Here is a 23,494-nt window from a genome sequence, read left to right as displayed (position 1 = left end):
CTAACCAATTTATTTGAGCATAAGCTTTCATGAGCTACAGCTCACTTCATCAGAGGCATGCAAGCTTATGCTCAAATAAATTTGTTAGTCTCTAATGTGCCACAAGTACTCCTTTTCTTTTTGCGGATACAGACTAACACAGCTGCTACTCTGAAAGCTAAGTCTTCTGTTTCTCAACACAGCCACTACGGGTCCCGGCACCGCAGACCAGTGGAATCATTGGCACCAGCAGTCGCCTGGCCACCCCAGTGGCAGGACCCAGTTCAATGGCCCTTTTGGACCCCTTGGGCCTACCACCAGGGTCAGGGCTCCAGGCCGGCATCAGTGGCATCTGCACCCTGTGCCGGCCCCTCAGCATCGTCACTGACTCACTACACCACCAGGGCTCCTGAGGACCCCGTACAAGACAGGGACTCTGTCTCTGTCTGCTCTAGCACAGTGCCCAGTCCAGCACCATCAGTGACACTAGAGCCACCTCCAGTCACGGTAGGCTCCAAGGTACCTGACCGACCTCCAGAGAGCCGGAAGGGCAGGAAGACCCTGTCCCACGGGCCTCCTCCTCTTCCTCGCCAGACAAGGCAGTGGCGGGCACCACCACCCTGACAGCGATGGACACCAAGGGTCACCAGGACTTCCTTAGGAAGGTGGCCCTAAATCTCAATATCCAGGCAGAGGAGGTCATGGAGGAGTCTGACCCGATGGTGGATATCCTTACCGCTGAGGGTCCTTTTAGGGTGGCCGTGCCCCTCATAAGAACGGTCCAAAACACCACTAAGGTGCTTTGGCAGATTCTGGCCTCTATACCACTGCTAAAGGGGTGGAAAGACGATATTTTGTGCCGCAGAAAGGGTATGAACGCCTTTTCACCCACCCCCAACCGGGGACTCTGGTGGTCGATGCGGCAAACCACAAAGAGCGGCAAGGACAGCTGGGTCCTACGCCTAAGTCATGGGATGCTAAGAAGCTGGACCTTTTCGGCCAAATTGTCTTCTCGACTGGGGGCCTCCAGCTTCGAGTGACTAACCAGTAAGCAGTACTCAGCCACTATGCTTTCAACTCTTGGAGCTCATTGGCAAAGTTCCAGCAGTTACTCCCGGTTGACTCACGTAAGGAGTTTAGCACGCTCCTCGAGGAGAGCAGGGTGGCCTCTAGAACCTCCCTCCAGGCCGCGCTGGAGGCGGCGGACGTGGCGGCTTGGACAATGGCCACTGCCATCAGAATGAGGCGCAGTGCATGGCTCCAGGTCTCGGGGATACCACCTGCGGTCCAGAATACTATACAGGACCTTCCCTTTGACACTGCGGGCCTGTTCGCCCAAAATACGGACTTTCACCTGCATAGCCTTAAGGATTCGTGGGCGACTTTGAAGTCTTTGGGGATCCACACCCCAGCACCTCAAAGATAGCCTTTTAAGCCTCAGCCCCCAACCCACGTCTACACTGGGCCTCTAGGCGAGACTCGTCAAGGAGATGGGGCAGAAGTAATAGGAGGCGCCCATCACGGTCCTCCTCAGGCCAAGGCCAGAGTTCAGCCAAACAGCCCCCTGGCCCGAAGCCAAACTTTTGAAGATGCCCCCGAGGACGGAGCATTGGTTTCAGGCTCGGATCTTCTCCCCCCCTCTCCCTTGGTGAATTGACTATCCCGCTTCTACCCTGCTTGGTCCCAGATCATGTCAGATCATTGGGTGCTCAGCACGATAGGAGCAGGATATTCTATCCAATTCTGTTCCCTCCACCGTCCCCGTCCCTCTTCAGGGACCCTTCTCACGAGCAACTCCTCTTGCAGGAGGTGCAATTGCTCTTTGCTCTAGGGGAGGTTCCTCAGGAGTTATGGGGCAAGGGGTTCTACTCCTGCTATTTCCTCATCTCCAAGGCCAAAGGTGAGCTCCAGCCTATCCTGGACCTGCGAGATCTCAACCCATTCTTAAGGAAGGTGAAGTTTCGCATGATCTCCCTGGCCACCATCATTCCTTCCCTGGATCCGGGGGACTGGTACGCCGCCCTCGACTTGAAAGATGCGTACTTCCATATATCTGTGGCCCAGAGACAATTCCTGAGATTCGTGGTCAGTGGCCAGAGCTATCAGTTCAGGGTGCTCCCGTTTGGGCTCTCGGCGGCCCCCCGGGAATTCACCAAGTTATGGCGGTCGTGGCAGCCTTCCTCCGCAAATGTCAGGTGCAAGTATTCCCGTACCTAGACGACTGGCTTATCAAGGCCAAGTCCCAAGCACGGGCCGCAGAGCATTGTCCCTGGCCCGGGCCACATTCCACAGGCTGGGCCTCATATTGAATGTGCCCAAATCCACACTGGCCTTGACGCAGAGAATAGAATTCATAGGGGCTCTCTTGGACTCCACGCAGGCCAGGGCATTCCTGCCAGAGCTGCTCTTCCAAGCACTCACAGACATTGTCAAGAACCTTTGCCAGTTTCCCACAACCATGGCCAGAAGTTGCATGAAACTACTGGGGCATATGGCAGCCTGCACATACATGGTCCAGCACACTAGGTTACGCCTTTTGCCCCTCCAGGCATGATTGGCGCGGGTGCACAGGCCAGGCAGGGACCCACTGGGCACGATAGTTACCCTTCCCCCTCGAATCCTCGAGTCTCTCCACTGGTGGCTGCAACCACAAGTTGTTTGTCCAGGAGTACCCTTTGCCAAATGCCATTCTACATTATCCCTAGTCACAGACACCTCGGTTGGGGAGAGCACCTGGGCAATATCAGGACCCAAGGCCTATGGTCCCACACAGAACTGTCGCTTCATGTCAATGTAAGGGAGCTGAGGGCGGTTTGTCTGGCATGCCAAGTGTTCCAGGCACACCTGCAGGACACGTGTGTGTTGGTGCTGAGGACAACACTGCAGCAATGTTCTATATAAACAAACAGGGTGGTGCTTGCTCCTCTCCCCTGTGCCAGGAAGCCCTCGAGCTGTGGGATTTTGCATTGCCCACTCGATACACAGAGGCGTCGCACCTTCCGGGGGTGCAAAACGAGCTAGCTGACTGCCTCAGCCGCCCGTTTCATGGCCACGAATGGTCTCTCAGGCTGGAGATTGCGCACTGGTTTTTCCAGAAGTGGGGCTCTCCCCACATAGATCTGTTCGCAATGCAGAGCAACAGGAAGTGCCGGCGGTTCTGCTCCTTCCTGAACCACAGCCCAGGCCCCATCGTGGACACCTTTCGCCTGTCATGGATGGGTCGCCTGCTGTATGTGTTTCCTCCCTTCCCTCTCATACACAGAGTCCTCCTCAAGACTCGCCGGGTCAGGGCTTCCTTGATCCTCATAGCACCAGCGTGGCCCTGCCAGCACTGGTTCACCATGCTCTTGAACCTCTCAGTGGACAGACCAGTGGCGCTTCCTGTCTGTTCAACCGTAATCACACAGGACCACGGCCATCTGCAACACCCCAGTCTGGAATCCCTCCACCTCATGGTGTGGAAAATCCATGGCTGAACCCTCTTGAGCTTCAGTGTTCGGACCCAGTGAGGGAGGTCCTGCTGGGAAGTAGGAAACCCTCCACTGGTACCACGTACATGGCAAAGTGGAAGTGTTTTTCCATTTGGTCTCGGCAAAGGGAACCAAACTGCAGCTAGCTCCAATTCCCCTTATTTTGGACTATCTGTTATACCTTTAGCAGCACGGGTTAGCAATATCCTCTCTCAGGGTACACCTTGCTGCCATCTCGGCCTTTCACCCAGGGGCAGCAGGTGGGTCAGTGTTCTTTATTGCAGTCGCAGAAAGGATGAGAGGGCTCCTGATCTCGTCCCAGCACATTTCATCATGGATCACATCCTGTATCAGAACTTGCTATGACCTGGCTAAAATTCCAGCCCCTCCGCTTACGGCGCACTACACCAGAGCGCAGGCGTCGTCCACAGCATTCCTGGCGCAGGTCTTTATCCAGGACATTTGGAAGGTAGTAATGTGGTCTTCCATCCACACCTTCATGTCACACTACGCCATTACCCAGCAGACGAGGGATGATGCAGCCTTTGGCAGAGCAGTCCTGCACTTAACAACCAGGTGAACTCCAACCCCTCTCCCTGGGAGAACTGCTTGGAAGTCACCTATTGGAATGCATATGAGCAATCACTCAAAGAAGAAAAAATGGTTACCTACCTGTCTTAACTGTTCTTCGAGATGTGTTGCTCATGTCCATTCCAAATCCTGCCCACCTCCCCTCTGTTGGAGTATGCCGGCAAGAAGGAACTGACCAGGCGGCGGGTCGACAGGGACCTCTATACACTGCCATAAAGGTGCCACTGTAGGGGTCTCCACAGCTGACCTGATGGGTACCGCTAGGGGAAAAACCTTCTGACGATTGTGAACGCGGCATGCACACCACCTGTTGGAATCGACATGAGCAACACATCTCAAAGAACAACAGTTACGAGAGGTAGGTAACCGCTTTTTCTTTTTTCACATCCCACACCAAACTCCCTGGTAGTGGATACTGTTAATGAAAGGGGCAAACAATCATACGTCATTAGCAAAATACGACCACACAAATTATGGCACACTATCAGATTTTATTGAATTTCTCCCTGGTTGAGGGGGGGAAGCAATTTGGAGCACTCATTTCTGAGGGCCAGCTGATCACCAGGATGGCACCGCAAGCTGCCCTAGGCTCTGCAGATAGAGCAGTATGATCCGCAGCCACCACGATGGTAATGAGAAGGGCATCCTAGTTGCATCTCTCTGGCTTCCCCAAAGAAGTGTAAGCAACAGTGGAGGACCTGCCATTCAAGGGTGACTCCAAAGTCCTTGGGTATCTATACTCCTAGGACAAAGAGAAGACAAGAAAGGTGGTATAACCCACAGAACTTCCAGTCCAATCAATTTGCACAGACACACAGGCAATACGAGCCACAAGCCCAGAAACAATGGCCCCCAAGGAGACTATAACCATCAGATCAGTCTACCACATCTCATCGACATTGGTCGAGGGCCCAAGACCCCCACAGCTTTCAACACTGGAAACTCTTACCATCTCCCAGCCATTTGGAAATGGTTTAACTCCCTATTCTTCTTCGAGTGATAGTTCATGTCCATTCCAAGCAGGTGTGTGCGTGCCGCGTGCACGCCAGCCAGAAGATTTTTCCCCTAGCAGTGTCTGTAGGGTTGGCCTGGGCACCCCCATGAGTGGCACCTTCACGGCACCCAATATCGGGCCCTGCCAACCCCCAACCCCCTCAGTTCCTTCTTACCGCCTGTGACAGCCAGCTGGAACTTTGCTCGCTCTTACAGCAAGCGCCTTAGCAGTGTCTTTCTTCTTACTATACATAGTTCAATAGTTATTCTCTATACTTATACTTTTTCATATAGTTAGTAGTGGTTTGTTAGATAGTTGGTTTCTCTTTCGGGGGTATGTCCGGGTCTCCGGGGTTTAAACTCTGTGAGTCCTGTGAAAAGTTTATGACCAAGAGTGATCCTCACTTGTCTTGTCTGCAGTGCCTTTGTGAGACTCACCAAAAGGACAAGTGCTGCATTTGCAAGGGTTTCCACCCAAGAACCCTTAAGGACAAAGAGCAGAGACTAAAACTCCTGCTCATGGAGGCGGCTCTGAGACCGCATTCCTACCCAGGACCCAACGACCCGGCTCCGAGCACGTTCTCTTTGGTGCGCAGCGCTCCAGTGCCAACAGTGCGTGAAACGGGCCTGGCTAAGGACTCTAAAGCCCACCGGCACCGCCGCTACTCAGGCCATAGGCCGTCGACCTCAGCTCAGCACTGTTCTTCATCTCCAGTGCCGGTAAAGAAGAAGAGGTCGGTGAAGGGACCGATCACCCCCCTTGAAACCACACTCCTCCGATAGGGAGCGCAGGCTGCACTCACTGGACGTGCGTAGGGCCTTAGCCTTCTACATAGAGAGAACTAAGTCATTCTGGAAGTTGGTCCAACTCTTTGTAGCCGTGGCAGACAGAACGAAGGGCCTCCCGGTATCCTCTCAACGCATATCGTCATGGATAACATCCTGCATTAGGGAGTGCTATACTGTGGCAAAGGATAACCGCTCCGCGGATAATCGCTCACTCTACCAGGGCCCAGGCCTCCTCTGCGGCGTTCCTGGCACAAGTACCTATTCAGGAAATTTGCAGGGCAGCCACATGGTCCTCAATACATACATTTACGTCGCACTGTGCAATTACACAACAGTCCAGGGATGATGCGGCTTTTGGGCGAGCTGTGCTCTTTTCTGTGGATAACTCTGACCCCACCTCCTGAGCTCTAGCTTGTGAATCACCTGCTTGGAATGGACATGAACAATCACTCGAAGAAAAAATGGTTACTCGCTTTCTCATAACTGTTCTTCGAGATGTGGTGTTCATGTCCATTCCAATACGCACCCTCCTACCCCTCTGTCGGAATAGTTGGCAAGAAGGAACTGAGGGGGTGGGGGGTCGGCGGGGCCCGATATTGGACGCCGTGAAGGCTCCACTCCAGGGGGCGCCCAGGCCGACCCTACGGACGCTGCTAGGGGAAAAATCTTCTGACTGGCGTGCACGCAGTGCGCGCACACCTGCTTGGAATGGACATGAACAACACCTCTCGAAGAACAACAGTTACGAGAAAGTGAGTAACCTTTTTTCACCCAGTCTGACAATCTGTCACTACAGACAGATGGGTGCTGGAGATAATTGAAGGTGGATACTCCATACCCACCCACCCTTCCCGTCCCTCTTCCCTCTCACGAAGATCTGTTGCATCAGGAGGTAACCCAGCTTCACACCCTCAATGTTCGCAGGGCCCTGGCTTTTTACACAGATCGAACAAGGTCATTCTGTAAATCCCCGAAATTATTCGTTTGTCATGGAATGATCAAAAGGAGATGCCATATCCAAACAGAGGCTCTCCAAATGGATTTCATAATGCATCTAATTGTGTTACCAGCCACAGAACTTGCAACCCCCTATAGGGATTTGCATGCGTTTCACCAGGGCAGTGTCGAGTTGAATAGCTTTTCTGAACAGTGTTCCCACTGTGGACCTATGTAGACCTGTGACATGGGCCTCTACCCATACATTTATGCAGCACTACGCATTAGAGCAGCATGTAACATCTGATGCATTATTTGGACTCACCGAATTGTCCTCTGCCACGACATCAACTCCAAAGCCCCACCCTTCCACTGGAGGGTACTGCTCTGAAGTTACCTAAAGTGGAGCACCCACAGGGACATCACTTGAAGGAGAGGGTTACTCACTTTGTGCAGTAACTGAGGTTCTTCGAGATGTGTGTCCCCATGGGTGCTCCACTACCCTCCCTCTGCCCCTCTACTTCAGAGTTTCACACTCATGCTCTGCAGTAGACAAGGAACAGAGGGGAGGTTGGTCTCACAGCGCCAATTAGCTGCTTGATGCAGCGCGAGACAGGGACTGCGCATGTGCGACCCAGCCAGGCACTGCTATCACAAATCTCCGATTACAAGCACAGGGGCACTCAAACACTTAAAATGCAGCACCCACTGGGGGACACATCTCGAAGAACCTCAGTTATTGCACAAGGTGAGTAACCCTCTCATCCTAATTTAGATTGCATCTTCTTGGGACAGTGATCTATCTTTATATGTTCAGTGAAGTACACTTCTTAGATGTGGTAAACTAGGTGAAATAGGAAGATTACAGGCAGTCTCAGAATAAAGTGGAAGATATGCATGTATGAACTCATCTGTTGTAGGGAGTAGCTCTATAGTATGTAATAGGGCCAAACATTCAGTGGGACTACAGGTAATTAAGTCAGCATTCGGTCCTAAATGACCACCATCAACTATAAATTTTCAGCAAGTGATATTATGTACAATTCTGTGTGAACATAAGAATGGCCATACTGGGTCAGACTAAAGGTCCATCCAGCCCAGTATCCTGTCTACCAACAGTGGCCAATGCCAGGTGCCCCAGAGGGAGCAAACCTAACAGGTAATGATCTAGTGTTCTCTCTCCTGCCATCCATCTCCACCCTCTGACAAACAGGCTAGGGACACCATTCCTTACCCATCCATCTAATAGCCATTAATGTTACCTTTAGTTTTCAACCACTGATGAGTTTAAGTTGCTGACAAGAGAATTTTGTGTTGTTTTATGCTTCTTCAGTTCGTTAAGAGTTTAGATAGCAGATCTAAGGATTTAGTTTGTTCATACATATATAACGCTGATCTTTCACACACATTTCAGGTATTGTTGAAGAGTACCAGCTGCCATATTATGACATGGTGCCGAATGATCCATCTTATGAAGATATGAGAGAGGTGGTGTGCGTCAAGCGCCTACGCCCAGTGGTATCTAACAGATGGAATAGCGATGAAGTAAGTACGTCGAAAGGGAGAAATGGGAGGAGTTCAGCTTTAACCCCAATATATAATAAGCGTATTTTAGTCTTTCCCAAAAGTTTTCTGAAACTGAAGTAGAGTAGGCAACAAAATTAGACATTCTAATGTTTTGAGATATCTCTGACCACAATAAAAATACTAATGTGTGAGAACAATTAGTAGAGCTTTTACCTGCCTGATCTTTTTATATACCCATCTAGATGGGAAGGAGAAATACCTCACCAGCAACCAACTGCATGGTCACATTGTCACCCCAAACCAGTCTAGAGCTAGGCCTTAGTATTTTCTTGTGTTTCTGAATGGAGCTACAATTTAACATGACATTGTAATGCAATTTATCACACTCAACCTCAGATATCTTTTTCTGTCATACTGGATATATCAGACATTTTCAACACTGGAATATGAGGTGATACTAATGTGTTTGTAGACCTGAGGAGAGGATGGTGTAGATCATTAGCGGCCCCATTACTTTTTCATGGAGAGATCTCATTGGTAGTACTGCACAGTTCTTGAGGCCCTGGTCTACACTGGTGGAGGGAATCGATCTAAGTTACGCAACTTCATGAATAACGTAGCTGAAGTCGACGTACTTAGATTGACTTACCATGGTGTCTTCACCATGGTGAGTCGACTGCTGCTGCTCCCCCGTCGACTCTGCCTGTGCCTCTCACGGCGTTGGAGTACAGGAGTCGACGGGAGAGTGCTTGGGTGTCAATTTATCGCATCTAGACTAGACGCGATAAATCGATCCCCGCTGGATCGATCGCTGCCCGCTGATCCGGCGGGTAGGGAAAACATACCTCAGGTGTCCTCTGCATGTTCCCACTAATCGGATGCACTGACCGTTCAGCCTGACCAATAGAACTCGAGCTAGAAGTGTTTGTTAGCATGCTCATGTGCCTCCCTCATCTCTCAGCGGGGTTCGGGTTGGGGCTGCTGGCCCGCCCCATGTGGCAAGGGGTCAGGGTTGGGGCTGCCGTCCTGCCCCACAGGTTCGGGGGTCCTGCATATGCAGCAAACAATGATAAATAAGTTGAGAACCACTGAGGTAGATCTATATACAGCTCTGATTACTTATATATTCTATTTTTTTATTAGGGCTGTCAAGCAATTAAAAAAAGTCATCATGATTAATCACACGATTAAAAAAATTAAGTGCCATTAATCGTGCTGTTAATAATAGAATACCATTTATTTAAATATTTTTGGATGTTTTCTACATTTTCAAATATATCGATTTCAGTTACAGCACGGAATACAAAGTGTACAGTGCAAACTTTATATTTATTTTTATTATAAATGTTTACACTGTAAAAACAAAAGAAATAGTATTTTTCAGTTCACCTAATACAAGTACTGTAGTGCAATCTCTTTATCATGAAAGTTAAACTTACAAATGTAGAATTATGTACAAAAAAAACCTGCATTCAAAAACGAAACAGTGTAAAACTTTAGAGCCTACACGTCCACTCAGTTCTACTTCTTGTTCAGCCAATCGCTTAGACAAACAAGTTTGTTTACATTTGCAGAAGATAATGCTGCCTGCTTCTTGTTTACAATGTCACTTGAAAGTGAGAACAGGTATTTGCATGGTACTGTTGTGGCCGGCGTCGCAAGATATTTACATGCCAGATGCGCTAAAGATTCATATATCCCTTGATGCTTCAGTCACCATTCCAGAGGACATGCGTCCATGCAGATGACGGGTTCTGCTCGATAACAGTCCGAAGCAATGCAGACCAATGCATTTTCATTTTCATCATCTGAGTCAGATGCCACCAACAGAAGGTTGATTTTCTTTTTTGGTGGTTCAGGTTCTGTAGTTTCCGCATCGGAGTGTTGCTCTTTTACGACTTCTGAAAGCATGCTCCACACCTCGTCCCTCTCAGATTTTGGAAGACACTTCAGATTCTTAAACCTTGGCTTGAGTGCTGTAGCTATCTAGAAATTTCACATTGGTATCTTCTTTGCATTTTGTCAAATTTGCTGTGAAAGTGTTCTTAAAACGAACAACATGTGCTGGGCCATCATCTGAAACTGCTATAATATGAAATATATGGGAGAATGTGGGTAGAACAGAACAGGAGACATACAATTCTCCCCCCAGAAGTTCAGTCACAAGTTTACTTAACGCATTATTTTTTAACGACCGTCTTCAGCATGGAAGCATGTCCTCTGGAACAATGGCTGACGCATGACGAGGCATATGAATCTTTAGCGCATCTGGCACGTAAATATCTTGCTACGCCAGCTACAACAGTGCCATGAGAACGCCTGTTCTCACTTTCAGGTGTCATAATTAAAAAGTGGGCAGCATTATCTCCCGCAAATGTAAAGAACGTTGTTTGTCTTAGCGATTGGCTGAACAAGAAGTAGGAGTCGGTGGACTTGCAGGCTCTAAAGTTTTACATTGTTTTTGAGTGCCGTTATGTAACAAAAAAACTACATTTGTAAGTTACACTATCATGATAAAGCGATTGCACTACAGTACTTGTGTGAGGTGAATTGAAAAATACTATTTCTTTTGTTTATCCTTTTTACAGTGCAATATTTGTAATAAAAAATAATATAAAGTGAGCATTACACTTTGTATTCTGTGTTGTAATTGAAATGGATATATTTGAAAATGTAGAAAAACATCCAAAATATTTAATAAATTTCAATTGATATTCTATTGTTTAACAGCACGATAAATCAAAAATGTTTTAATCGCAATTTTTTTATTTAATCGCATGAATTAACTGCGATTAATCAACAGCCCTACTTATTATTACTTATTATATCTTAAAAGAGTTGGTCTCTGTCACCAGTCAAGGTTCATCTTGCAGCAATTTCAGTTTACTGTGTTCCTGTGGATAGTAAATTAGTTTTTACTCATGATGTGAAGATTCTTGAAAGGTCTTAATAATCTATATCCACCAGTTAGATATCCTATACCATCTTTGAATTTAAACATAGTGCTTACACAGTTAATGAAACATTCATTTGAACTGTGAGAATCTGTACACTGTTCTCTTTATCTATTAAGACAGTCATCTTGATAGCTGTCTCTTCTGCAAGGCGCATAAGTGAATTACAAGTGATAATGCGTAACCACCATTTACTGTCTTTGATAAGGATAAAGGAATTCTCTGTACACACCCAAGATTCTTATATTTTACTGTAAATCTGTTACCAGCTTTTTTCCCCAAACCTCACACTCAAGATGAGGAGGCTGGATTTCATGTGCTAGAAGTTAAAAGGGCTTTAGTTTTAATTTAATTAGAACTAGGGATTTTCAACAGTCTCCCAATTTCTTTATTTCTTATGAAAAGAGGAATAACAGGCGAGTGGTCACTGAACAAACTCTTTCAAGATGAGTTAGGCCAGGGGTCCCCAATGCGGTGCCCCCGGGCGCAATGGCACCCACCGGGGCAGTTGTGGACACCCGCAGGACACCGCACTGCCAAAATGCTGCCACCGAGCGCTGTCGCCAGAGAACTACCCGCCGAAATGCCGCCGAGAAGCATTGCCGTTTCTCAGTGGCATTTAGGCGGCGACGCTTCTTGCTGCTGCCACTTCTCGGCGGCATTTCGGTGGTGGGGTGTCTGGTGCCTGCCACAGTCTTCTGGGAATAGGAATATGCTATTCCCATAGAAAGGTTGGGGACCACTGCGTTAGGCTATGTATTGACGTTTATAAGCTGATGAATTCCTGTCTTCCTGAAGGAATTAGAGCTCGTTCTACTAGATCAGAAGCAGTTTCTGTGGTATTCTCTAGACATATTCTTTTAATAGAATCATAAAGAGTAACAATGTGGCGTACAATCCACACTTTTACTAGGAACTACTCATTATAGATTTAAAACCTAGATCAGATGCAAAATTTGGCAATGCAATTCTCGTTTTACTGGGATTCCATGTTCCCACCATTCTGGGTCAGAGTTACTACAGTTAGACTGTCCTGTAGGTGGGAATATGCAGATAGTCCAAGAAGAAGAAAAGGTTACTTACTTGTAACTGGAGTTGTTCGACATGGACTCTCCATATTCACACAGTCTGCACACCTTTCCTCTCTGCCTTGGAGTCCTACTCTCAGAGGACCTGAGGTCCTGGGAGAAGGACCTCAGGGAGCTGGCCACCATACCCGTTTTATATCCTTGCCATGGAAGGTTTAATGTTCACTGGTGGGAGCGCTGAGGGAGAGGCATGAGCGCTCCAGAGAACACTGCTGGCTAGCGTTCTACCGTTCAGGCTGTGCTGGTCGGAGCATCCCATGAGTGGGAATATGCATAGTCCATCTCAAAGAACTCCAGATACAAGTAAGTAACCTTCATTTTCCTTTTTACTCAGAGAGATCTCAAATAGAGTATTATTTGGTTTTGCATTGTTCCTGTTTTCATTGTGTATCTGAGATCATTAGGAGAATTAGTTTCAGAGTAGCAGCCATGTTAGTCTGTATCCGCAAAAAGAAAAGGAGTACTTGTGGCACCTTAGAGACTAACAAATTTTTTTGAGTATAAACTTTCGTGATGTTTGACTATGTAGACTCCCTCCTCAGGCCCTAGTCTACCAGCACTCCTAGCTATCTTCGAGACACCACTGATTTCCTGAGGAAACTACAGTCCATCGGTGATCTTCCTGAAAACACCATCCTAGCCACTATGTATGTAGAAGCCCTCTTCACCAACATTCCACACACAGATGGACTACAAGTCGTCAGGAACAGTATCCCCAATAATGTCACGGCAAACCTGGTGGCTGAACTTTGTGACTTTGTCCTCACCGATAACTATTTCACATTTGGGGACAATGTATACCTTCAAATCAGCAGCACTGCTATGGGTACCCGCAGGGCCCCACAGTATGCCAACATTTTTATGGCTGACTTAGAACAGTGCTTCCTCAGCTCTCGTCCACTAATGCCCCGACTCTACTTGCGCTACATTGATGACATCTTCATCATCTGGGGCCATGGAAAAGAAGCCCTTGAGGAATTCCACCATCAACCTCAGCCTGGACCAGTCCACACAAGAGATCCACTTCCTGGACACTACGGTGCTAATAAGCGATGGTCACATAAGCACCACCCTATACCTGAAACCTACTGACCGCTATACTTACCTACATGTCTCCAGCTTTCATCCAGACCACACCACACGATCCATTGTCTACAGCCAAGCTCTACGATACAACTGCATTTGCTCCAACCCCTCAGACAAACACCTACAAGATCTCTATCAAGCATTTTTACAACTATAATACCCACCTGCTGAAGTGAAGAAACAGATTGACAGAACCAGAAGAGTACCCAGAAGTTACCTACTACAGGACAGGCCCAACAAGGAAAATAACAGAACGCCACTAGCCATCACCTTCAGCCCCCAGCTAAAACTTCTCCAGCGCATCATCAAGGATCTACAACCTATGCTGAAGGACGACCCATCACTCTCACAGATCTTGGGAGACAGGCCAGTCCTTGCTTACAGACAGCCCCCCAACCTGAAGGAAATACTCACCAGCAACCACATACCACACAACAGAACCACTAACCCAGGAACCTATCCTTGCAACAAAGCCCGTTGCCAACTGTGTCCACATATCTATTCAGGGGACACCTAATCACATCAGCCACACTATCAGAGGCTCGTTCACCTGCACATCTATCAATGTGATATATGCCATCATGTGCCAGCAATGCTCCTCTGCAATGTACATTGGCCAAACCGGACAGTCTCTACGTAAAAGAATAAATGAACACAAATCAGACGTCAAGAATTATTCAAAAAACAGTCGGAGAACACTTCAGTCTCTCTGGTCACCCGATTACAGACCTAAAAGTTGCAATTCTTCAACAAAAAAACTTCAAAAACAGACTCCAACGAGAGACTGCTGAATTGGAATTAATTTGCAAACTGGACACCATTACAATAGGCTTGAATAAAGACTGGGAGCGGATGTGTCATTACACAAAGTAAAACTATTTCCCCATGTTTATTTCCCCACCCCACCCCGTTCCTCACACATTCTTGTCAACTGTTGGAAATGGCCCACCTTGATTATCACTACAAAAGGGTTTTTTTCTCTCCTACTGGTAATAGCTCACCTTACCTGATCACTCCCTGATCACTCACGTTACAGTGTGTATGGTAACACTCCTTGTTTCATGTTCTCTGTGTATATGAAATCTCCCCATTGTATTTTCCACTGCATGCATCCGATGAAGTGAGCTGTAGCTCACGAAAGCATATGCTCAAATAAATTTGTTAGTCTCTAAGGTGCCACAAGTACTCCTTTTCTTTTTAGGAGAATTAGTGATATTCTAGGGTCAGTATCCCAGAAGAAGGTGAAATAATAATGGGATTAAAATGCCCATTTATTAAGGGTCACAGTAGCTCATGCTACATAATTTCCAATGTTTAGTATGAAGGTAGTGCTAGTTCAGATACGCTGCTATATATTGAAGCCCTGAACACTGGCAGGCAAGTCACGTGGGACTAAAGCCCCGAGACCACCCCTCCCTGCTGGGCAGAAGCCAGAGGAGATGGAGGGGGGCGCACATGGGCTTACGTGCCCCCCCCCCAGATTTTTGCCATGATTTGCTGGCCCCGCTTGGGCATATGGTGTCATCGGGTCCCCTCTCTGCACGGCAGCTGCTGGAGCCGGCAAGCTGGGAGCTGGAGGCATGGGGAGAGGCAATGACAAACAGCTGGGAGCTGCAGAGAGAGCTGCGGCTTTTTCTGCTGCCTCTCCTCGTGGAGCTAAAGCAGTGGCCCTTTCCTACAGCTCCCAGCTGTTTGCTGTTGCCTCTCCACATGGAGCTAGCACCTGGGATCTGCTGGAATGTGCCACTGAAGGTAGGAGAGAGTCATGCCGCATGACTCAAGCTGTTGGGAGCAGGGGAACCTTTATTGTGAACCACCCCCCCACTCCCCCCCCCATACTCTCAGCAGGCACCAGTCATTTCTGGCAGAAGCCCCTAGCCCTACCACGCTGCTGCAGTGCAGAAGTCCTTCACACACACCCCTCCAGTTTGGTGGGCTCCTTCATCCACACTTTAACTGTAAAAGAGCCGCATGCAGCTCACGAGGCGCAGTTTGGCCATCCCTGTTACATTAACATTAATAATTAATTTGTGTTCAAAATTCTGCATTTATTTTCAATGTGCTTGAAATTGAGTAAACCTTTTAAGGTAGGGTTCCAAAGAGTGTTGGCAGTCTTCAAATGTTTACTATTTGAAGACTGTCACACATTTTCCCAAATTGGTGTGAATTACCTTACACTGTGATCAAGATTAGAAAATGCATATATTTTATTGTCAATTCAGCATTACTATGTAATAAACATTCTCCCAAGAGGTGCAAGGTTTTTTATCGTTCTATGTAATTATGGATTAAACCGGAATATTTGGTCTTTAAATGGATATTATTGAGGTTCGTAGATAAGTAATATAATCTACCTGCTTCAAATAACAGCTATATGCGTGCTATATTACTACTTTTCCCACCCTGTTAGAGATTGTTCATTTCTTTTGGAAATGCCCTTATTTCTCCCAGTTCACTTGTCACCCAATCAGACCTTTTGTCATGCCAACCTTCCCTCTGGTGAGAAACATCGGATACACCGTATGACACCTCATTACTCTGTTATAGGATGTTAGCCTGACCCACTGACCGCACTTTATAGTCCTCTTCCATTTTTGAATTCAGGCAGTAAATTGAAATGTAAAAGAATCCTGAGCTCTTACAAAACAAAAGAGAGAGCACCAGTTTGTTGTTGCATTGTAACTAAGGCACACTTTCTAAATCAGATCAGTGTTGGAGATACCAGTGTTACTTTATTCAGGTGAAATAATTGACAAAGGATATTGTAAATAAATCAACAGAATATTGAAAAAAAATTAAGCTTTTTGGCCTACGTGCTTCACCAGTGTCCTTCTTAAAACTTGTACCATTTCAGCTGTCAGTCATTATTGTTTACAATAGTATCCTTTTGTTTTTTAATTTTCAGTGTTTAAGAGCAGTGTTGAAGTTAATGTCTGAATGCTGGGCCCACAATCCTGCCTCTAGACTTACAGCTTTGAGGATCAAGAAGACACTTGCCAAGATGGTTGAATCACAAGATGTAAAGATTTGACAGAATAATATAGTACTGAGGAGCAGAGTTGGACTCCTAGAACTTTTCACCCTGATAAGGGTGGGAACTAAGTGGGAAGAAGAAGCAACTGAGATTCAGTCCACTTCCTCATCTTACTTTTACAGGCTGCTAATATTAAATCTTTCAGTACTTTGTAGAATATAATGCTGAAAGTCTCTGTACACTACATGCTACATATATGGACAGCCTTGTTTTAAATATGCGTATCATTTTTGTTTTAAGCTGCATTGAGACTTCAGTCACACTTAGTGAGTCTCCAGTGAAACTCTGGGTACTAAATTGCATGTTCAGAGTACAGTGCTTTCTGTGAAAGCCTTAAGAAGCTAAATGGATTCAACAGAGATGGAGAAATATAAGCTTTTTGCCTTCTACCTGATAAAAACCTAGTTGGTTCATACCAAGTCTTTTTGAAATAGCCTGTAGGTTAGGAATCTGTTTGAAATACTACTCAGTTTAACAGTTCCTATGCCTTTTATGGGTCTTTTATGTGTGTGCCAGGATTCTTTGACTGCCATTTGGGATAGATCTTTAAATTCACAGACTTATGGTCAGGGCCCCGTATGTTCCCTGATTCCACAGTTACAGGATTTGCCACAGAATTCATCCCTCGACACAGAATTGTGCTCCAGAATCTCAATTTTCATGTTGAAATAGTTACATTTCTGTGCTGTTTTGGTTGCAAAGAGAACCTCAGAAATGTGAACAGTGTAAACCAATATCCATCTGAGGGCTTGTCTACACGGTGCAGCAATGCATACACTAGAGGGGTGTGATTTCTAAAGTATACTGGCTGATCCATGTAACCCTGCTGGCACACACTATAAGTTCCCCTAGGGTGCTTCATATACCTGCTGCTTGTTAACATGCACTAGGAAACTTTTTAGTGCATGCCAGCAGGGTTGTTGCAGGCCAGTAAGTGTGCAGCACATAAGTGCACTTCATAGAAATCACACTTCTCTAGTGTGCATTGCCTTGCTGTGGAGACAAGCCCTGAGTCTGCAAAGAGCCTGAAACAGTGACTGAGGTGTGATCTGCCTCAGTCATCTCACTTGGGGCCCAGTATGCTCCATGATTGTGTGGTTGTGGAATTTGGCTTTTTTCGAGGTACCGCAGAAGTCAGCATTTTTGTTGTAGACTGCACCATTTTGCAGCAGCCAGACCTTTGGCTTTCTGTTTTGCCTCTCTGCCCTGCTGGGACCTGTCTGCAGCTGCTTCATGCTTTGCGTCTTTCCCCATGAGAGGGAATTAAATGGATTGCATTGCATGCTCCTTTCACTATTCTATAGAACCAGATAGGAGGGGAGGTCTGAGAGCCAGAGCTGGAGTCCAGTTTGCAGATAGGGCCCACTCACAGAAGTGCAGGCTGGGCAGCTAGGAAACTGAGAGAATATAGTGTCATCCAAGACCTGGGGAACTGAGATGAACCGCTGAAGCTGACTGACATGCATGAGGCAGGCAAAGGAGATTCTGAGCTAGATCACCTTAACAGCATAGTTACTGCTGAAGATTTTAGAGCTGGGCCATCTAGAGGACACAATGAAAAAACATAATCAAATACTGTCATTCCTGAAAATTGTCACTGACAAATGGTAAATCAGTGAGTATTTTCAACTGAATCGGATGTGTGTTGTTGGGTATGGGAGATATGGGATTGAAAGGTGTTTTAATGGAGGTACAATAAATTAACATTGCTGCAGGATTTGGTCAAGGGTTTCTGTATTATACGCAGTGATGTGCATATGATTCTGTACTGCAGCGACTGGCTAGTTATATGAAAGCCATTTGGCTTGCACAGGAAATCAAATTTCTGCTCTTTTTTTTGTTGATCAAGACAGGTTTGTATAAAAGGCCAAAAAAACTAAAATGGTTAGTGTAAAATTGGGCCATTAGTTATATACCATTAATTTTGTCACTATCAGTTTGAAGTCAGAAAAAGCAACATAACTCAAGTTTAAACTCCAATGCTGTGAATCTTGCTGAAGATTAAAAACACAATATTGGAGCAGTTCAGTTAAACCTAATTTAAGTGCCTCTAACCTTGTACTGTAACCTTGTTCTAGATAATTTTTAAAAGGGAAGGTATTTATATAGTGTGTAATGTGCTCTATTTTAAAACACCTGGTCATAGGTAAATGTGCACACACATGCTATAGCTCAGATTTGGAGGGGGAAAAATTTTTGGAAAAATGTTGACATTCGTCAGACATAGTGATTTCATATTAAGATTTTTGATAAATTATCTGTCGTCTTAAAATGGGTACATGGAGACTGCTTTGAAATTGTGTTAAAATGTCCTTTGAAAATACAATAGAAAATGTAACTTAATGAAGTTCCAATATGCATTTGTGAACAACTATCTAACACTGGGTTTTTTCACTTCTGTTCCATAGTTTGCAAAAAGTAAGTGGTCAGGCAAAAGACTGCAGAATTTTTTATTTTCTGTTGTGATGTACAGACGTTATTTAACAATGCTACATATTTTATAGAAAACTAGTTATTTCAAGGGACATTTCTTTTTTAAAATAAAGTCATTACTTTTGTTCATTAAAGCCTTTAAGTATTAATATGTATTCTGGTTGAACAATTCATGGGTGTGTCAAGTATAATTTTAACTTATTTGAAGACAGCAGTAGATGATAGTGTGCCATAATTCTTATGAAAAAAAAGGGGGGGGCTTTAAAAAATTTTTCCGTCCATTGTCAAGAAAGATATAAGATGAGGCTGAAGTTGTTAAGCATGTCTTTGTGCATTAGTTTGCACAGTACTCCTGGGGGAGTTCTGTGCCAAAGAATTAAAAATTCTGCACACACTATTTTAAAACTCTGCAAAATTCTGCATATTTTATTTGTTAATATAACACAATATAATCACGCTGGTTTCAATTATTTTGGTAATTTATTTAAACTACAATACAATGGATGGAGAATGAGAGTGGGGAGCATTGGAGGAAATCCCCAGGCCCACAATGTGTAGTAGTAATGTAGCTAGTATTGACCCTTTACTTCTAATTATTAATCAACAAATATATGCAGCCATATGCTCAGTGTTACATCACAGGCAACTGAAGAGCAAGTGAGGGCTCAAACTCACAATTTATATTGGCTACTGACCATCTCCAGGAAGGTCAGTAGAAACAGTTCATGGAGCCCATTTTGATAGGAAAATTTTTCAGTCAAAAAATTTAGACCAGTTCTAATCACTAAAGCACCATAAGCATTTAAAAGGCCATACTGTCCTTTACAATAAGGCTTCTTTACACCACTTTGGGAATATAAAGGAGCCTTAAATTTTTTACACCTGTTTTATACTCCTGGGGAATTTACTAAGAACAATGGGAACAATTCACTAAGCAGGCAGGCTGCTACTTTCTACTCTGCCTGTGGGAACAGAGCCTGCCCCACACCTGTCTTCTCAGATATACCCCAAAGCCCTGCCCCTTCACACTGAGCATTCCGCAATAGCGAGCGAGAGGGATAGAGTGTATCTTTCTCTCTCACACATGACTGCCCAGCCATCCCACCCCAGCTGTGATTTACATCTCTACCGGCTGCTCCGGGCACTCAAACTAGCCTGCCTGCACTTCTGGGGAGCGGCGTGTGACTGCTCTTGCGGCTTCCCTTTACTTCCCCATCAGAAATCATTTTTCTGTAGGGAAGCAAAGAAATCTGCGGGGCCATGAATTCTGCGCATGCGCAGTGACGTAGAATTCCCCCAAAAGTAGCACAGGTAGTTGGAAAATATTTGGCATGAGTAATAAAATCAATAATTTAGAATAAGTTGCTTCCACCCACCCGCCGACCTGGGTTTTTAACAATAAAAAGGGAAATGTTTATGCACATGTTCCCATAAGCTTGCTCTTTCAGAACTTGGAGTTTTTTTTAACTTAATCCAATAAAGTGCCATGTGAATTATACATCTTTATTAGCTACAATTTATTTGCTGACATTTAATCTTGACATGATTTTTCTGAAGTCTTTAAGGAAAACAGTTGGTGGTAGTCTAAATAAAGCAACAGAAATGTAAAAATGGAACACCATTTTTAATTATTCATTGATTTCCCTTCCATCCCAAATATTTATTGCTTAAGTTTTTGCAAGGCAAAATGTTGGTGATACTGAGGGTATGTCTACATTGCAATTAGACACCTGTGGCTGGCCCATGCCAGATGACTCAGGCTCCTGGGGCTCAGGCTAAAGGGCTGTTTAATTGCACTATAGATGTTTGAGCTCGGGCTGCATTCTGAGCTCAGGGACCCTCCCACCTCGCAGAGTCCTAGAGCCCAGGTGCCAGCCTGAGCCTGAATGTCTACACTGCAGTTAAACAACCCCTTAGCCTGAGTCAGCTGGCATGGACCAGCCATGGGTTTTTAATTGTAGTTTAGACATACTCTGAGTAAATACCTTAACACTTTAAAAGGCTTTACAGAAAACACTTTTACATAAAGTAAATCCACTGAGCTGGGTTTTCTGTTGGGTTGGGGGGAGGAGGAAGGAAGAGGTGGAGGGGGACTTACACCTAAATTCTAATAAGTGGTTGCCTAGTTGGGCTCCAAAATCTGTTTTAGGCACCTCAATAAATGGCCTTATATTCTCAAATCCTGAGTATACAGTAACTTTCATTGGCTCAGTTGAGAGCCAGTAGGTGCTCAGTACTTCTGAAAATTAGTAAATTAAGGCCCTAATTCAGTAAAGCACTTAAGCACGTGCTTAAGTCCTATGTGAAGTAACTTGCAAAATCGGGGCCTAAATATGAGTTTAGGCTCATAGCTTTAGATACCCATTTCTTAAAATCTTGACATTAATCTTAGCAAATGTATTAAATAAAAATATTTTTGTACTTAATGCAGACTTAAGTCAAGTTGTGTTGCCTTATAAGGATTCCAAAGCCTTTTAAAGGAGTATCAGACTCCTTCATCCGAAGTGAGTGATCATCTCATTTTGTTGGTCAAACTTACTTCAGTAATTATTTATCAACCAGTATTTAAAAAAAGAGAGAGAGAGAGGATGCCTGGCAAATACCTTTTAAATGTAATGTGTAGAGTATGCCTTGTGAACATGGTCTGTGCCTTGGAACCAATTAAGCAGTTGCATATGGAGATTTGTATTGTCTCGCATGTTCTACCTTGCTTTAGTTGGATGGAAAGTAACTTGCATCTTTGAGATAATTGAGGCCATTGTATTCAGTGAGAGTAAGGAAACATTTACATTCCTGGTTAACTTGTAAATTCCTAAAGGAATATGATGTTTCTAGGAATGAATGCAGACTTTCGTTTTGGGTTTTACTGTTTGCTTATCTTAGAATTTTTCTTTAAGAATGAGTATCTTGAAAACCCAAATTAGATAAGTGATATACAACTTCTGTAGGCCTCTAATCAGCTTTCAAGGTAGATGTTTTTGAAAGTATGAGACTTTAAAATCTTGGAAAACTGCCAGTTTCATTTGTATGTACCATATTTTCCTTAATTATTTCCTTTACATTTTTAAATTATATTATCTTTAAGTGTTGATATTAAAATGCAGAATGAATCTTTAACTGTTACCTCCTCAGTAAGCCTAGAATCAAATTTTAGAACGTCATTTAAATGACCACTGAATGTGCTATAAAATTAATTCTTCGGATACAAATCAGCTATATTGTCTTCTCATACTATATTTTAAATTAAATTAACAGACTAAAACCATTTGAAGAGTAAAAATGTCACTTAAGTTTAAAATTAAAAACCTTTTTTGGTTACTGTAATAATGTTTAAAGGGAAGTAATATTTATCTTTTATTTTGGTTAGATAGGAAATGATTTAGCAGTTCTCCATTGTTGTGACAGTGCTTCTGTAAGAAGTCAGAGGACACAATCCTGCTTCCGCTGGGTGTACCCCCCATGTAGGGGTGATATAATGTTATATAATACAGAGCTTTATGGAGTTCACAGTATAGTAGCCATGGTTTAATAGTTATCACAAAGTTGGAGTAAATACTATTTTACTTAATTTGTTCAACAAATCTCATGTAATTGTTGCCTTGTTCTATATTATCCTTGAATGCAATTAAGTCCACATACTGTAGTGATGTTTGTGCTCTGACCTACCCATGCCCAACATGAAATGTATTATATTGTATACAAAAATAACATTGTAGTTAACTTAGAGAAGATGTAAATAAAAATGAGAGAAGGGTAAAACAAGCAGAATGATTACATTCTTGTGTTTGTTATATGCCAAAAGTGTAGAATAATCTTTTAAAATGTAACACACTAATGTACCTTGTACAGCATCTGATTTAAAAGGTGCCTTAAGTTTACCATGAATGCTTTTTTCTGTACACAGATTATGTCCAATGTATCATTTTTAAGTAAATAACCTTATTTTAGTACATATTAGTAATGTGTTTTGTATTACTATAAGACTTCATGAGCATGTACTACCTTGGAAACTGTTAATGCATAACCAAGTACTTCTCTGCTTTTAAAATACTGTATTTGGTTCAGTCTTTAAATCATTGGATAAGTTAACAATTAACAGCTTTAATCATCTTCCTTAGTGATGCTCAAAGTTGTTTGGTGGACTGTCGTCAATCATCCAGTGCCTTAAATGTGGGCACAATACTAAAATCAGTATTCTTCTTCTTAAATTTTCTCCTTGGTTCATATTGGAAGAAGAACAAAGTCAGCTTTTAATAAACTGCTTTGCTTGATTATTTGTCTTTGGGGATAGACCTTTTATGCATATGTTGCCTATAAATGTAAAGGTCTATTTGACATTTGAATTCACACAAACTCTTATTGCCAGTACAAATAACTAGGGCTGTCAATTAATCACAGTTAACTTATGCGATTAACTCAAAAAAATTAACTGTTCTTACAAAAATTAATCGCGATTAATCACACTGTTAAACAATAGGATGCCAATTGAAATTTATTAAATATTTGTGGATGTTTTTCTACATTTTCAAATATATTGATTTCTATTACAACACAGAATACAAAGTGTACAGTGCTCACTTTATATTATTTTTATTACAAATATTTGCACTGTAA

At 44.2% G+C, this 23,494-nt stretch overlaps 1 protein-coding gene across 1 annotated transcript in view; it reads left to right on the top strand.

Annotated features, from left to right (window-relative positions):
- BMPR1A (bone morphogenetic protein receptor type 1A) overlaps nucleotides 1–22,832 on the top strand; it is a 183,115-nt gene extending 160,283 nt beyond the window's left edge. Inside the window, exons 12-13 of the mRNA XM_037904806.2 lie at nucleotides 8,173–8,303; nucleotides 16,319–22,832. Of these exons, the coding sequence (XP_037760734.1) occupies nucleotides 8,173–8,303; nucleotides 16,319–16,444 (257 nt within the window). The 3' untranslated portion in view covers nucleotides 16,445–22,832. The remainder of the gene's footprint in view (nucleotides 1–8,172; nucleotides 8,304–16,318) is intronic.
- Nucleotides 22,833–23,494: the final 662 nt, after the last annotated feature.

This window comes from Chelonia mydas, chromosome 7 (assembly GCF_015237465.2).
Source record: "Chelonia mydas isolate rCheMyd1 chromosome 7, rCheMyd1.pri.v2, whole genome shotgun sequence".
NCBI lineage: Eukaryota > Metazoa > Chordata > Testudines > Cheloniidae > Chelonia > Chelonia mydas.
This window is presented reverse-complemented; position numbering and strand designations above follow the sequence as displayed.